General features: G+C 35.1%; 1 protein-coding gene across 1 annotated transcript in view; it reads right to left on the minus strand.

Moving 5' to 3' along the window:
* LOC150079479 (cilia- and flagella- associated protein 210-like) overlaps nucleotides 1–16,565 on the minus strand; it is a 135,351-nt gene that overhangs the window by 52,614 nt on the left and 66,172 nt on the right. The window contains exons 5-6 of the mRNA XM_090383084.1: nucleotides 12,297–12,507; nucleotides 485–570 (exon numbers count right to left, since the gene is read on the minus strand). Coding sequence (XP_090239210.1) covers nucleotides 485–570; nucleotides 12,297–12,507 — 297 coding nt within the window. The remainder of the gene's footprint in view (nucleotides 1–484; nucleotides 571–12,296; nucleotides 12,508–16,565) is intronic.

A 16,565-nucleotide genomic window follows, 5' to 3' on the forward strand; every position in this document is an offset into this window, starting at 1 on the left:
TGCTACATGACAATTAAAGCTTAATGATTCCCTGGAACACTGCTTTAGCCCTTCCCCCTTAGTAAATCCTGGAGCTACTCCTGATCACATTGGGTGTCTCTTATTCTGTAAGGAGGATTATAACAAAATTTAGGGTTTTTTCCCCCTCTGGAATAATATGGTAGTTTTGCCACTTGTCTGCAGAGGTCTGGGTTTGAGTCCTGTCATACAGGTCCTGTAGACTGGAGGAATTTCTGAAGGACTCTTCAACCAGGACTGTAGTTAGCAAATCTCAGGTGGAGGGAGTAGTTATTTCAGGTTTTTCAGTGCACATGTAAATCACTCCATGAACACGCATTTCTACAGGAATAACACACAATGGCACAATATGGCTTAAGCTGTTGATGTGCCTATAAATCAACTACAACTAGAACTGGGTTCTGCAGAGACAGAGGATCATCTTGTATATAACTGATGAATAATTATAATTTGTATATAATCTTACTTTGCAACTAACTCATCCCTTTGCTTCTTAAGCTTTACAATTCTTCTTTTAGTAGCATCAAATAATTCAGCCCTTTTGTCATCTTCCTAAAATGAATAAAATATAATTACATAATGCTCTTTCTTCAATATTTAATTTTTTTTTTTCTTCTATTTTTATATATATATATTTTTTTTTACAAGTGTTGTTTCACAAAATTATAGCAAAGTGATCAGAATCTTGGAACTGCTTATGATAAAGTAAGCAAAAATTTCTCTCTTTGTTTCCAGAGAGTGGTTAGAAACCAAAGATATTTAAATTTAGCTATATTATTAGGTATATGTATACCCTAACAGGCTGCCACAATTAAAGTATCCATGTTTAGAGCTCATGGAGCATGACCTTATGATCTAATTTGATAGGTATGGCTTGTTTTTCTGAAGACATGAAAGAGAATTACATGAAAAACAAAATTAGTTCCAAAACTCAGTAACAGGGAAAATGTTTTGCTATGAATGATTAACCTGTTACATAACACATATAGCTGTGTATAAAGAAAATGAAGAACATGCATTGTCATTTTACTGCTTGATGTTTTTGTGTACCAGCATTATCGGCAACACATAACATGTGGCATGACTGTTGTCCAGTGCATTAGCAAGATGTTAATGGTAAGGTATAACTGCTGTTCTGAGTAACGATATTGGATTTTTCAATCAGTACTCGATATGAACCTCGGTGTGGCCACCACATGGACTGGCAGAACCTCAAACTGATAATGGCATGTTCAACTATGAACTATAAGATATTGAGAGGGATGTTTCTCACATGCCATGCAATGTGCTATCCTTTAAGAAACTGGGTCAGGAATGCTACCCTGACATGTGTTTTCCTTCGTGCAGCTCCAGAGCCAAAAGTCATGAGTGAGGTTGAGTGATCAAGACCTGTGGGAAATGAGTGGTTAATCACCCCTTCAGTGGTAAAATGCTGTCATGGCAGTTCTGTACAGATCTTCCAATATATGGAGGTGTTCTGTCTTCTTTATATGAACTTGTTTCCATTTTTTTTTTTACTAGTTGTGGAATGAGCGATGCTAATGTGATGTCATTTTTCAGTGATTGATTACATTATATGAGGGGGGATATCAAAAAGTCCGTACCCTTACCTAGAAATAATAGCCCTAGAAAGGTGAACTTTAACACAGGAACTTTAATCCTTTTCTATGTACTCTCTATGTATAGTAACATATTTCTCCCATCTATGGATCAGTTGTTTAATGCCTTGATCATAGAAGTCTTCTTTGCCTGAAACCACGATTCCACTTCATTGATGACTTTCTGAGACAAATCAAAGTAGCGTCCACACAATGGTTTCTTCATTTCTTGAAACAAGAAGTCTGACGGTGCTAGGTCAGAAGAATAGAGTGGGAGTTGCAGTAGCACAAATCCAACAGCTGGCAAGAACGTTGCATTTGACATTGCTTCTGCAAAGGCGTCAGCAATCTTGGAACCCATTGTGCAGAGACCTTAGACATGTGCAGATGATTACATAAAATCCTGTGGGCAGACCCATAACTAATTCTCACTGCATTTGGGATGAAATGAGTTGTCACACGTCTGTTACTCAGCACCAGCTGCTAAACCTTTGCAACCATCTCACTGTGGATGTTGATGGCCTTCCTTCTCTTGGCTCATCAAAGACATAATAGCCCTAGAAAGGTGAAACTTCACAGGAACTTTAATCCTTTTCTATGTACTCTCCATGTATAGTAACACATTTCTCCCATCTGTGGATCAGTTGTTTAATGTCTTGATCATAGAAGTCTGCACTTTTTGACTGAAACCACAATTCTACTTCATTGATGACTTCCTGAGACAAATCAAAGTGGCATCCACGCAATGGTTTCTTCATTTCTCAAAACAAGAAGTCTGATGGTGCTAGGTCAGGAGAATTGAGTGGGTTCTGCAGTAGTTTGAAGCTGCACTGGGCAACAAAGTTAGTGGTGGCAACAGCTTCTGCAAAGGCATCAGCAATCTTGGAACCCATCGTGCAGAGACCTTAGACATGTGCAGATGGTCATGTAAAATGCTGTGGGCAGACCCATAACTAATTCCCACTTCATTTGCAATAAAAAGAATTGTCAGATGTCTGTCAGCATCAGCTGCTCAACCTTTGCAACCATCTCACTGTCTGTGGATGTTGATGGCCTTTTCTTGGCTAATCAAAGTCACCTGTATGACCGCACTGGAACTCCTGTTTCCACTTTTCTACAGTGTCATAGGATGGACAATTCTGCCCATACACAGCTTTCATTTCTTCGTCAATTTTCTGAGCTTTCTTGCCCTGCAAATGCAGGAACTTGATTACTGCTTGATACTCCACTTTGTCAACCATAGCATCCTTCCTCGGATTCCGGGCTCCACCTCTGTTGTACCTATGGGAATGAAATTTCACATGTTAGTTATTGAATATGCAGACAACTTATATTAAAAATGGCATCATAAAAATGGTCAGGATACAAACTTTTTGATACCCCCTAGTAAATGTTGGGGGAGGAGTCTTCAAAAAAAAAAAAAAAAAAAAAAACGGACCAATAATGAAGTTTGAAGTTGGCCAGGAAACCACATCATACAATGAACTTAGGAGAGTTGAAAACTTTTAATTTCAAAAAGCTGGAGAATCAGGCAACTGTAAGCAGGAGAAAAACAGATTTTTTTGTTAAAGGCAGTAGGTTCCTGAAATGTCCACACTGCTCTAAAAATTAAATTTCACTGACAAAATACACATTTTATATTAAATTCTCTTATTCTTCTACAAATATTGAGGTAGAATGTACTGAGCAACATAGCTGTTTTATACTAATCTCTTATTCTTCTACAAATATTGAAATACAACATAGAACATATTGAGCATCACAGCTCTGTTTTATACTAAGAGTGTCATTAGGAAGTGTTCTATGTATCATATTGAGGTAAGTGTCTCTTATTCTTCTACAAATTTTATATTAAAATACAGTAAACCCCCGCTATTTGCGGGGGTTACGTTCCTGAGAAATGCCGCGAATACTGAGTTATGGCTCCCATAGTAATAAAAGGGTTCTGTTCCAAAGTATGAAATATATAAGAAAAACTAGTCTAAAATTTTGTCTATGTATGTATTATATGTACCTTCATAATATGACTATGTACATAGACAGTACATAGTGAAATGCAAGCATAAGGCATCGAAATGAAAATAAGAAACAATTTAATATTAAATGTAATATTTATTAGAAATTTCAAACCAATCTTTCAATCCAGCACCTTTGCTATAGCTAAAAAACTTATCCTGCCAGTTCTATCACCAGTTTCACTAGTGTTGATAAAGGTATTTTGCCTTTTCACAAATGATGAAAAGGGGAAATTTTATTTTGAGTTCAGTCTTCTATCCACAGATTTAAAGCTTTTCCATTTTTTCTAATTTAACATCATGAGTTACAGAGCAAATTTTTGAAGCAATTAGCGCGTTTTCACGGACACTGCGGCGCATTTTTTCTTCCGATTTCTTGATTGATCGTACCGTTGACTTATTGATTTTATAATGTTTTGCCACTGACGAGACATTTTCACCATTAGAAATTTTGTCTAATAACTGAATTTTACTCACTAATGTCATCACCTTCTTTGATCTTTTCACAATTCCCTTGTTATTCGTAGCCATATTTTTGTAGGGGTTAGAGAAGAATTTGTCCACAATAAAGTCACTTTCTTCCATTAACACACTTGAAAAAGTCTGTTTACACTAACACACTGCAAAACGATAGATTTTTCACTTTTGTAAGCATATCAATTTATAAATTGATAAATTTATTCAATTTATAAGCATATAAATTAAAAACAAACGACAAAACCTTCTATGACAAGCGCATAGCACATACTGAACAAGGATTAGTGAGAAACATCCACGCTCGCAATTTTGTCACCCATCTCCCCCACCCACTGAGTGCTGTTTTGACCAGGAAAGATGATTTTAGCCACGCCCATGTTTTTTTATGGCGGAAAATGTTCACGGCGATTTAAAATTCACATTTTTAAAGGTTTCGTTTTATATTAAATCAGCGACTGCGAATACGCGAAAACAGATACCACGAATAGCGGAGGTTTACTGTACAGCCATAGGACTGTTCACTAGTTCACCCCTTGTTTTATATTCTCCAAAATCTTGACAGTAGAAAAGCCTATGACAAAATCTGAATCCTTATTCTAGTTTAGTCTGTTATGGTAATCAGTTTCCAAAATATAAGTGGAAGATTTGAAACCTGTTGGTAAAATAAATTTATACATAACGTTCTTCAACATATCTAAGAGTAATGACCTCAGTACAAGGATGTGAGGCTTACTTGGGGTTTTAAATGTTGGAATAACATTTAAAAGAAGCAAGCAAATTTCTTTATTCACGCAAGAAGAGAGGAACATGAACAGAATTTCTGCACAAGTAAGGATAACATGCCTAGCCTGCTTCAGATTACCTCCATCAGAAGTTTGGTTCAGAAGTTCTTTTTCTTCGGGATGTCATTAATTTGTCTTCTTTCAAAACTTCTTTTTGATCATGAACTGCATTTGGACACGAGTCACTAGTTGTACTTTTCAATTTGGTAACTGAAAAGTGCTCATATGGCTTGTCTCACTGCCTCTAACCTCCTCTTTAAATATACTTGTCAAAGGTTGCCACTGTTCTGTAAGTATAGGCGCCTCCGTAGCCAGGTGGGAAGGAGCAGCAGTGCGTAGCACACGCTTCTTGATTAGACCAGGGTTCGAGCCTGTCACCACCAAATATGGAGGATGCAGAAAGGTCAAGGGAATAACCACCGCATATTCCAGGAGCAACATGGCCTTAGTTGCTAATACTCCTAAAAATCAAACAACATCTGTAAGTATAATTACACATTTAACCAGGGCAAGAGAGAGAGAGGGAGATGCAAATGATGCAATAAAATTTCTCAGCAGCTACACCGAAAAGAGCATCAATCAAATAACTTCCTTAAATTCTTAAGAGGTCCTACGAAATTAATATCAGCAAGTTTCAGCATTGCTCACTCCATAGCTCAGCATGGAAAGGCCCTCAGTGAAGGAGAATTTATTAAAGAAACCCTTCTGAAATGTGCACCTTTTTTGTTTCAAGATATGCAAAATAAAGATGCTATTATTAAGCGTATTTCTGATTTACCAGTCAGCAGAAATACCATTAAAGACAGAGTGATGACAATGATCTCCAACGTACGACATCAATTAAAAGGAGACTTAAATAATTGTAAATTTTTTTTACAATTATACGATTTGTCTTGATGAAACTACTGATGTCACCTCATCAGCTTGATTGGCCATCATTGCTAGATTTTCTGATGGTCAGACAATGAGATAAGAGCTGGTAAAGGTAGAAACAGAGCCAATAAGTATATCAGGGAACAAAATATGCAACATTGTTCTAAAAATTCTCCGTGACCTAAGCATTGATATGTCTAAAGTTGTCTGTGATGACAGATGGGGCATCCAATATGGTGGGAAAAAAGGTTGAATTTGTGAAACTGTTTGTGGAAGCTACTGGACATCCAGTTGTGCCATTTCATTGCATTATCCACAAGGAGGTGTTGTGTGCCAAGGCAGGATTCAATAGAATTACATTATGTAATGACAGGTGTAACAAAAATAGTGAATTCAATAGCTGCTCAACCCCTTCATAAGCAAGAATTTTCTGAACTATTGCAGGAAGTTGAATCATCTTACAGTAGACTGCTTATGCATAACATTGTGAGGTGGTTGAGCCAAGGAAAAGTCCTCAAAAGATTTGTGGAGTGCTATGAAGAAATTAAGTTATATGTTGAGAATAAAAATTTGGAACAGTTTCCTCAGCTCAATGATTGTACATGGGTCAGCACACTGATGTTTTTTACAGACCTCTTGGTTCATAAGAATGAACTGAACTTAAAGTTACAAAGTTTTGGCAAAAGTACTGACGTTATGTTTAGATACATAAAAGCCTTTGAAACTAAACTTCAAATTTTCAAACGAGATCATCATCATCAGCCATTATCAATCCACTACAGGATGAAGGCCTCTCCAGCAACTTTCCAGTTCCTTCTGTTTGTGCAATGGCCATCCATTTACTACCCACAAACTCATGAATTTCACCTGTCCATCTCCGTCGTTGTCTTCCAGGTTTTCTTCTAGCTCCTCTTGGGTACCATTCTGTTATTCTCTTAGTCCATCTGTCATCATGTCTTCGAGCTATATGTCCTGCCCAAGACCATTTTAGTTCTTTAGTTTTGATAAGAATGTCCTTTACTTGAGTTTGCTGCCTAATCCATGTGTTTCTCTTCTTATCTAACAGTCTGATTCCCAATATAATTCGCTCCATTCTTCACTGTGTCATTCTCAGCTTCTCTTCCATTCTTTTGGTGAGTGCCCCAATTTCACTTCCATAAGTCATGGTGGATAGTATATGTTGGTTCATTATTTTACATTTCAGACAAATTAGGATATTGCTCCTCGGTATGTGACTATATTTCCTGAATGCTATCCATCCAATATTTATTCTTCTCTTGACTTCCAGCCATTTATCATTATTACAGCTGATGACTTGTCCCAGATAAGTATATGACTCCACCTTTTCAATTACTGCTCCTTCAATCATTATATCCCTTTCTGTGGCATACTTGTTCATCATTACTTTTGTTTTAGCCATATTCATCTTTAGTCCAAAATCCTCACTAACTCTGCATAACTGATTAAGATTTTCCTCTAATTCTTTGGGATCGTGGCTTATGACCACAATGTCATCTGTAAATCGTAAATGGTTTAGATACTCTCCATTTATTGACTCCTTTCTGTGACCGGTCTAATCGTCTGAAAGCTTCTTCAAGGGCAGCAGTAAACAACTTTGGAGATATTGTGTGTCTCCTTGTTGAACTCCTTTCTCAATTTTAAATTTGCTACTGGCTTTGTCTAGTCTAATAAAGGAGGTAGTGTTCTCATATATTTTCTTCAAAATCATAATTTATGGGGTATCTATGACTTGTCTTTCCAGTGCCTGAAACATTGCCTTATGCTGTATGGAGTCAAATACCTTTTAATAATAATCCACAAATGCCAGGCATAATGGTGTTTTATATTCATTTGTTTTCTCCATTAGCTGTGACATTACATGAAGGTGATCCATAGTTGAGAATCCTGTCCTAAAGCCAGCTTGCTCTTTCGGTTGGTTCTCATCAAGTATTCTTTCTAATCCGTTAGTAATGACCCTTGTGAACAACTTGTAGATGTGGGATAACAAGGTAATTGGTCTATAATTTCCAATTTCTGATTTATCTCCTTTCTTATGCAGCAAAACTATGATTGCATTATTCCACTCCTTAGGCATCACACCTTTTCTGATGCATTTTGTGAAGTCTTGCCAGTTTTTGTGCCATGTCTCTTCCTCCCAACTTTAACAATTCTACAGTAACTTCATCTTCCCCCAGGGCTTTCTGATTCTTCATTTTCTTCAACACGTTCTACCTCATCAGGAAGGATATCGGGTATGTCGTATGAATTACTAATTTGAGATCCATCTTCCCCACTGCTGGCATCACTCCCTCGCTCCTTGTATAATTCTCTATAGTAGTCTTCTGCTATTTGAATTATGCCTTCTCTGCTATTTATAAGTACATCATCGCTATTCTTCAGTTTTAGTATCATTTGTCTTTCTGTATTACTGCTCTTGGCTGCTGATTTAAGTCCTTTGTTTTCCCTTATTGCTTGTTCTACTTTTCTTGTGTTAAATCTTCTGATGTCCTCTCAGAGTCTCTTTCTAATGGCTTTGCAAAACTCAGTATACTCAATTTTCTCCTTGTCAGTGTTTATCTTGCTCTTCATTTGTCGTCCTCGGTTCATCACAAGTGTTTCTTGACTAATTTTTTCTTCTTTGGATTTCTTTTTACCTATAGGTTTCTTGGGCTTTATCACTTTCAGAAAGTTGTAATATTCCTCGTCGATACCTTGGTTCTGAGCCGTCTGCAGAAGCTCAAACTTGTTCTTAAGTTCCAGTACATACAGTTTTTTCTCCTCTTCTGTTATCTCAAAGACCTTCATATTATTTACTCGAGTCAGTTTTTTCCTTTCTTTTCTTACGTCTATATCAAGTGTGCATATTACCATTCTGTGATCACTTCCAACATTTACCTTGTTCAAACAAGATGCGGGGACTAAAGTTATAAGTAATTTCCTTGCCAAAAAAATATTTTGAGTAGGTCAGCTCGGATGTGCAAAATGAAATGAAACCCTTGCATGTAAAGTACCAGCACATTTTAAACTCAATAATTGATCAGTTTGGTGGAAGATTTAATCAATTCAGAAGTTTAGAACAGACAATTAAAATAATTAAGTTATCGAGATGTAGTAGCCTACACTATTATGGAATTAAACGATTTCCAATGGATACAAATTGAAGGATTAGAGCTGCAGTTAGCAGAGTTCCAGGCCAGCATTTGGACTCAAGTGTTTGTTGACCTGAGGTCTCAACTTGAGGATCTGGAAAGAAATCACCTGCAGAATGAAGAGTGCCACTACGAAAAAGAAATTTTGAATTCTTGAAAACGAATACCGGAAACTTTTAGCACCCTTAAAAATCTAGCAATGGCTTTACTCACAATTTTTCCCTTTACATACTCTTGCGAGACCTTATTCTCGGCATTAAACAACATTAAGATGGACAAAAGAAACCAAATGACAGATTAAGTTAGTGCTGCTTGCTTGGGCTTGAAGTGCACAAAGTATCTACCTTCAATTTCAGACTTATCCATTAGGACAGCAACAAAAAAGTCATTAATTGATATTAATCAAATGAAATGCAATGTGTTCCATATTTTTTTTTTCAGTTCAATTCAAAATTACTATTAAAAGTAGGGTGATTTTTTAGTGCACTATTTTAAGCCCAATTATCAGTGTGCAATCGTTTACTTTTTCTCACTTTATACTTCTGCATAACTGCGGTTTTCCTCCTGTTTGATTAATGTACTATATGAAACTGTTTTTAATAATGAATCTGTTTTTTCATTACTATTATTTTACATGTGTCAGAGTTTGTTTTACTTGTATTTCATTTTTATAATTATTTAACATTTCAATTTATAATACATAACACCACACATGATTGGACTGTATTTTTTTAAAATAAATGAATATGTAAAGAACTGTTTCTCTTTTGTTCCGGGGGGGGGGGGGGGGGAACACGCCAGCAGAGTCAAGTTAGGCATTTTCCGAATTTTTGACACGCCAAGCCTAAAAGGTTCGCCATCACTGCCTTATACAATGGGATAATCATTTCCTTATTCCTGATAGCAAAATTCTTGTATATCATTGACAGCCTGTTCTCTGAGCAATGCAAACAGCCTGTCTGCATTTCTCAGAGAACTTCATATCTAACTGCACAATTACCCTTCTTCATTTCATCTTTTTCATTTTCCACTACCCTGAGTATAGTAACACACAGTTGGTATGGTACTCTGGGGTTACTACTACCCTTACTTTGCATTTGTCAATGTTAAACTTCAACTGCCATTTCTCAGCCACATCTGCCTAACTTTTCTAGATCCTCTGGCAGTAGCGTACCTGTCATTAACCACACAACTTTGTTTCATCTGTAAATTGGAACATTAAGTCTGATATGCCTTCATCAATATCATTGATAAACAAATAAAACAACAATGGGCCAACACCAAACCCAGGGAGACTCCACTAATAACATTAGTCCATGAAGAGCAGTGTCCATTAATTATCACTCTCTGTCTTCTCCCACTCAACCATCCCTTTACACATAGCAGCAACTTGCCCTTAATGCCACATTGTTCCAATTTGTACAGCAGTCTTTTATGTACAACAGTATCAAAAGCTTTCCTGAAATCCAAGTATATGATATCAAAATTATTTTTTGCATCCAGTTACTTTGAGACCACATCATGGTATTCAATCAAATTGGTCACACAAGATTTTTCCTTTAACAAACTCACTCTATGTATGAAGTATAATTGCAACCTTGTCTAGATGATCCTCCATTACTCCTTTAACCAGTGGCTCCATTATTTTCCCTGGAACAGAAGTTAACCTAATCGGTCTGTAATTACTCATGCATCCCTTGATCCTGCTTTTTAAATTATGGATATATTCGCACTTCTCCAGTCCATAGAGAGATGTGCGAATCTCCATCCAAAGATGCTCTCATAATTATGACTAAGATCTTATCCACGTTTACATCCTATGCTGCCTTCCTTAAGATAACCAGATAGATCCCATCCACCCTAGGTGCCTTTTTAATGTTTAACATCACAGTTTCTCAGCCACTTTCCTCTCAATTATCACAAAATCGTTTAGCTTCCTGTTAGTTTCAAAAATTTCTGCCATCCCCGTTCCTAAAGAATTCTTCATGTATGAATGTAGATGAAAAATACCTATTTCGTTTTGTCAGAAACCTGAGTAGGATCATCAACAGTTAGGGCAACAACATCAAGGGGACCAATGTGATTCAATCCCTTCCTTCTACTGTTAATATAAGCATAGAAGTTTTTGCTTCTTTTTTTTTTTGCATTCTTTTCCAGTGAATTCTTGTAGTCTGCTTTAGCTTGCCTAACCTCCTCTGTGATTTGATTACAGGTTAGTTTATATCTGCCATAGGCTTCTGCATCGCCTGATAATTTATATGCATCCCATGCATTTTTCTTCTCTGCAATGAGTCTCATTAGTTCTTCTGATATCCATTTAGGCCTAAACCTTGAACAGTATTTCCAAGATAGTATATCTTGGAATAGTAGCTTCCAAGATTAATTTCTTGAATGCTTCCCATTTATAATTTGCTGCTGGTAACATCATCAGGTGGTCCCATTGTATAGAATTTAAAACTGTCTGAGACCACCATAATCACCCTTACTAAAGCAAAATTCCTTCCCTTTACCCCTGATGGTAGTTACACCTTTAAGTAAATCCCACATCAGTACACTGTGATCACTGCCACCTAGTGGTTCCTTTATCACCTGATAATCAGATCAAGAGTGTTACTCTCTCTCTGGTTGCCCCTCGAACATGCTGCTGTAGAAAATAGTCATCCAATAAATCCACAAAAGTCTTACTAGTGTGCGAGTGACCAAACCACAAGTTCTAGTCAATATCTGGGAAGTTAAAATGGCCCATTATAAGACATTCTGATTTACTGACCCACTCTATTTCTCTGTACAGGTGTTTGTTGCACTCATCTGAATGATTAGGCCTATAACACAGTCCTCTCATTTTTGCTTTCCCAGTGCTTATGTCATACCACAATGACTCAAGATTACACTGGTCACCCATGTCAACTGGATGCACTGTCTTAGATTTTATGTGCTTCTAAACTAAGAGCATAACCCCTCCTCCTATCCTGTCTGTCCTTTCTGTAGACATTGTACTCTCCATATTCAAATTCTGCATCCCTTATATCTGAGTGACACCACATCTCTGATATCCCAACAATGTCTGCATTTGATGTCTTGATCTATCTGCTCCCTTTTCAGCACACAATCAATAAAATAACAAAGTCAGCTCATTACCATCAAGTATTCAATTTCCACTTTTAATACCGTTGTTACTCCAGTTTTTAGGCTTATCATAGGAGCCTTTAAAAACATTTATATTTAAAATACAAAAATTCACCATAGTACATTATCAGCTTAGGTTGATTATATAATCTACAACATATTATATAACCTATAATATATAATAAGTTTTTCATACAGAGTTGATAAAAAAAAATTAGGCTATAACAGTTCTAAAGAAAAGAACTTTTACTAATTTACCTCTTCCAGTGCCTTCTGAGCAGCATCAAAAAGTTTTTGATTTTCCTTTGTTATATCAAGTTCCTTTTTATATTCTTTTTTCTTTCTTTTCCCTTTTTCTTTCAGTTCTTCTTCAAGTTTTTCATGGAGTTCATCTGCTTCAGCAAGGGCTTTTCCTTCTCTATAGAGTTGGTCCCTCTCTTCTTGTCTAACCTGTTCCTTTACTTTCATTCTATAAAAAATAATAACATTTTTTAAAATTTAGAGTAATTTAATTTTAAATGGCAATAACACTAATTTAAAATAACATTAATTGTTGATATCAAGTGAATTTTACTGTGTACAAAGAGTACTGCACCGAGTAAGTTAAACTACATAATAATTGATGCTTTTGGAATCCACGTTGAATCCTACCATCAGGCCTATGAACTGAGATAATGAAATGAAAATTATCCAAAATTAGTTTAAATGTGAAGTATATATAAAACGGGGATCATGAGAGAGTAAGAATGCAACCTTGTACACCAGTAGATCCATCCTCTGTGTTATTAGTGTGTGTGCAAATATTAGCAAAGGAACCCAAATGATGGTTGGGAAGAAAACTTAATAGGAGTTCACCTTCCCTCCAAAGCTGTCTTCTTTTTATTTAACAGAAAATTCTATACGTAATGAAATAACCAATAATAAATGAGATAACTGATACACATATCTGTGTACTTACACTTGTATATAACTAAAAATATACTGGACAGCTATGGATCTACTATTAGTGAGCTACCGAAAAGAGCATAGACTGGCAATACACTTTTCTGAGAGCCAATCCATCAATCCTTGATAACTTGACTATGTGGGGTCACTGGCTATTTGAAAATGTTTGATTATATTAGATTTTAAAGATTAAATTATTCTACAAATTTAATTCTTAAAAAATGTAAATATTAAACCACAGAATTAAAAGTTTTAACAATTAAATATCAGTCATTCTAAAAGTGTTCTTAACAAAGGTTTCACAAAGATTTCACAGTTGTTACTAATTGTACAGGGTAGAAGAATAGTGAGAGAGAGAAAAGGGGGGGGGGAAGCTAAAAGTTTAGGATTAAAATAAAAGAATAAATGCTACAGAGCTAAAGATTCAAGGGCAGGGTTAAGAACTATTATGAGAAGTATTAAGAGAAGTACTAAAATGAGGGTTAATTAATCAAGTGTTAAAATAAAATAAAGCACCTTGAAAAAAATATGTTAAGAAAAATAAATAAATAAATAGGTAAATGAGCTAATTAATCATAATAAATACATAAGATAAAGTTAAATTTAATTTAATTAGAATAAATTAAAAGAAACTTAAAACTCAAATAGGTAAGACAAAAGTCTCCTACTAACAAGAGCTATAAAAGATTATTGTACTCATGGGTACAGCTTCATTTCTGTACATAGCAATAAGCAAAGCAGAGTTGAATCCAGCAATCTGGGTTGTAGTGACATACACTTTAAATAAACAGTAATATATTTCTCCACTGGAACTGCTTTTTATTTAAAGTAGTGTAATACCGAAGCAATTGGTGGTGAAGTGATGTGCCTACACAATATGAGACTGATGCACTAAGTAGCAAACCTAGTTTGGCCATTTCTATGTACAGAATAAGGTTGTGCCCTACAACTACTCCCACAAAAGATATTTCTCATTTCTAATGATTCTAACTGGAAAGCATAGGCTAAATATTTTGAAGATATGATTTGTAGGTTACGAAATTATTCGGAACGTTGTAAGACTCACTGCTGGAGGTCTTCTTGTCAGGTTGAGACTGTGTTTATTTTCAGTTCACAGGAACTGGTGGACCTTGGCTAGTCAGTAACTCCTGAAGTTTTTCCCCCCCAAGCTACTGAATACTGGAGTATCAGTATTCAATAGCTTGGGGGACCATATTTTTTGCCTGAGTTGGATTCTTGATTTCAGTTGATGATGAGTATTTAAGTGAAAAGGATCCATCTTGAAATATGATGTAGCATGGTCAATATCTAAATCTTGCTGTTTATTGATTACTAAGACTAAAGCATTTAACGAAGAATACTTCTCTGAAGGTTTTTTTCTTCTGTAGAGGGTATTATTTGGAGAGTAAGAATGCTTCTGTGAAATTACAGGTTCCCTGCAATCTGGTGATTATGCAGCAGGTTTTAAATGTACAATTCTCCTATATACACAGAACTGTACTCACAGTGAATGTTAAATGGGACCTCTTGGACTGGGATTTTTTTGCTGTTGACGATTGGAAAAGATCTGTTTAGTGATCTGATGCTTGCATAGTATGTTGCGCAACATTGTACTCTCTGGCTGTTTTTGCAATGGTGGTGGTATTGCTGCTGCTGATGGCCGTGATGAATGGTACAACCATGTGGTTGGTGGATTCATTGTTTGCAACTGCGGAGGTTCTGGAACTTGTGCATGTTTGAGATGATCCTCTCTAACAAGACATTGGGATATCCATTCTTCTTTTCCAGGTTCCTGATAAAGTTCAATTCCCGCTTAATGGAATCATCATCACACTGAATCTGGAGGATACAGAGTGCATATGCTCTGAGAACTCCTACTTTCACTGAGAAGGAATGAGATTATTTGAAATTTAGATGACACCCATGTCTGTACATTTCTGAAGTAGATTTTGAGATGCCACTAGATGATCTTTTGAAGAGAATATCTAAAAATATATTTGCCTGTTTTACTCCATTTTTTGGTTTAATCTTAGGTAAATTAAATCACAACACAATATGACTACATAATAATTGACAATATTTCTGTATTCAATAATAAATCCCGTCATCAGGCCTAATCAGGAAACATATTACTTAATATTCGTAGAGCTTTTGTATCAGTGATTTGGCACAAATATCATATCACATAACTAGTACTGTTGTGCATGGTAGTGGGGTTGTAGAGTTTTAATTGTGGTAAATAAGTAGCTTGTAGGTTTTAATCACATAGGTTGGCATATATTTTTTGTTCGTAGCTAAGCAATTCTATTTCTAGTATGGCAATAACTAATTGAAAACTCTACAAATGTAATACATACAACATAAATGTAATAGCAAAATATGTATTATTGCATTTAAGTAATTGCTGGTTTGGGGTGGTAGGGCTGCTTTTATGATGTTTTAAATTATTTTAATACTTTTAATATTGTAACTATTTGATATTTAATAATTTCTTAATAGCTCTTTTTTTTAGAATGAGAATTTTTTTTTAATTTGGATTGTTTTTTCTCACAAATAATTGCTCTTTTTAACCATCTTGCTGTTACCATTATGTATTTGTACAACAAAAATAATAAAACTTATAAATTTAAATATCTACTAGAATTACACCAGTATGAATTTTAGAATTCACTTGTCACTTTTGATCTGCATCATTAATTATGTTTTAATAATGTATAAAATAAATATCTTTACAAAAAAATTTCTTCTATCAAGTCCTGCAATAAGTTCTTGAAAAAAGTATAGCTATGTAAAAAAATTCTTTATGACATCCTGTTCATAAGAAAGCAACTGTTGTTCCTTGTTAATTTTCCATAGAAATTTTCTCCCCACTTTACTAATCCTGAGATTTGACATAAAGTAGTCAGGAATTTTTTTTCTTTTGGTTGTTGCTAATGATGTTTTCTGACATACAATATAATGTTAAAAATAAGAATAAAATTTTAGGCTTTTCCATTGTAAACTATTTCTTGCCTTTTTATCCAAAAAATTGATTGATGAATAAAATACATTACGCACCCACTGTTGCTTTTGTTTTTAGCATCACTGCCAGAGAGTTAAGGGTGGCCTGTTTGATATGAATTTTAATTTTTAAACTACTTTAAATGAGACCTTTTGGAGGAAGGGGAGCTACCATTTGCATTCACTTTTTGCTGAAATTTTAATTTCTTAATTTTAACAATTTCTTAATTTGATCATTACAATTACAGTGTATTATTTAATTCCTTATCTGATGGATATACATAGTTTGTTTTAATTCAATTCATATTTTCATATTTTAATTTCAAGTTTCATTTTCACACATCTGATAAAATATTTTCATGTTTCATATGTTTCATTTTTATATTTTAGTTTTGTCTTAATTCAATTCATATTTTCAGATTTTTCTTAGGATAAAAGACTTTCAATGTCTCAACTTTATTTTTTAGTAGCAATTATTTAGTGTTACCTTTTGCCAGTTACCAATCAACATTTTATACTTTTACTATATGTTCTATACTTTTTTGTATCACAGATGCCAGGGCCATTTTAAGAACATTCAGG

The sequence above is a fragment of the Mastigoproctus giganteus genome, chromosome 10 (assembly GCF_048544385.1).
Source record: "Mastigoproctus giganteus isolate SK-2022 chromosome 10, ASM4854438v1, whole genome shotgun sequence".
Lineage (NCBI taxonomy): Eukaryota > Metazoa > Arthropoda > Arachnida > Uropygi > Thelyphonidae > Mastigoproctus > Mastigoproctus giganteus.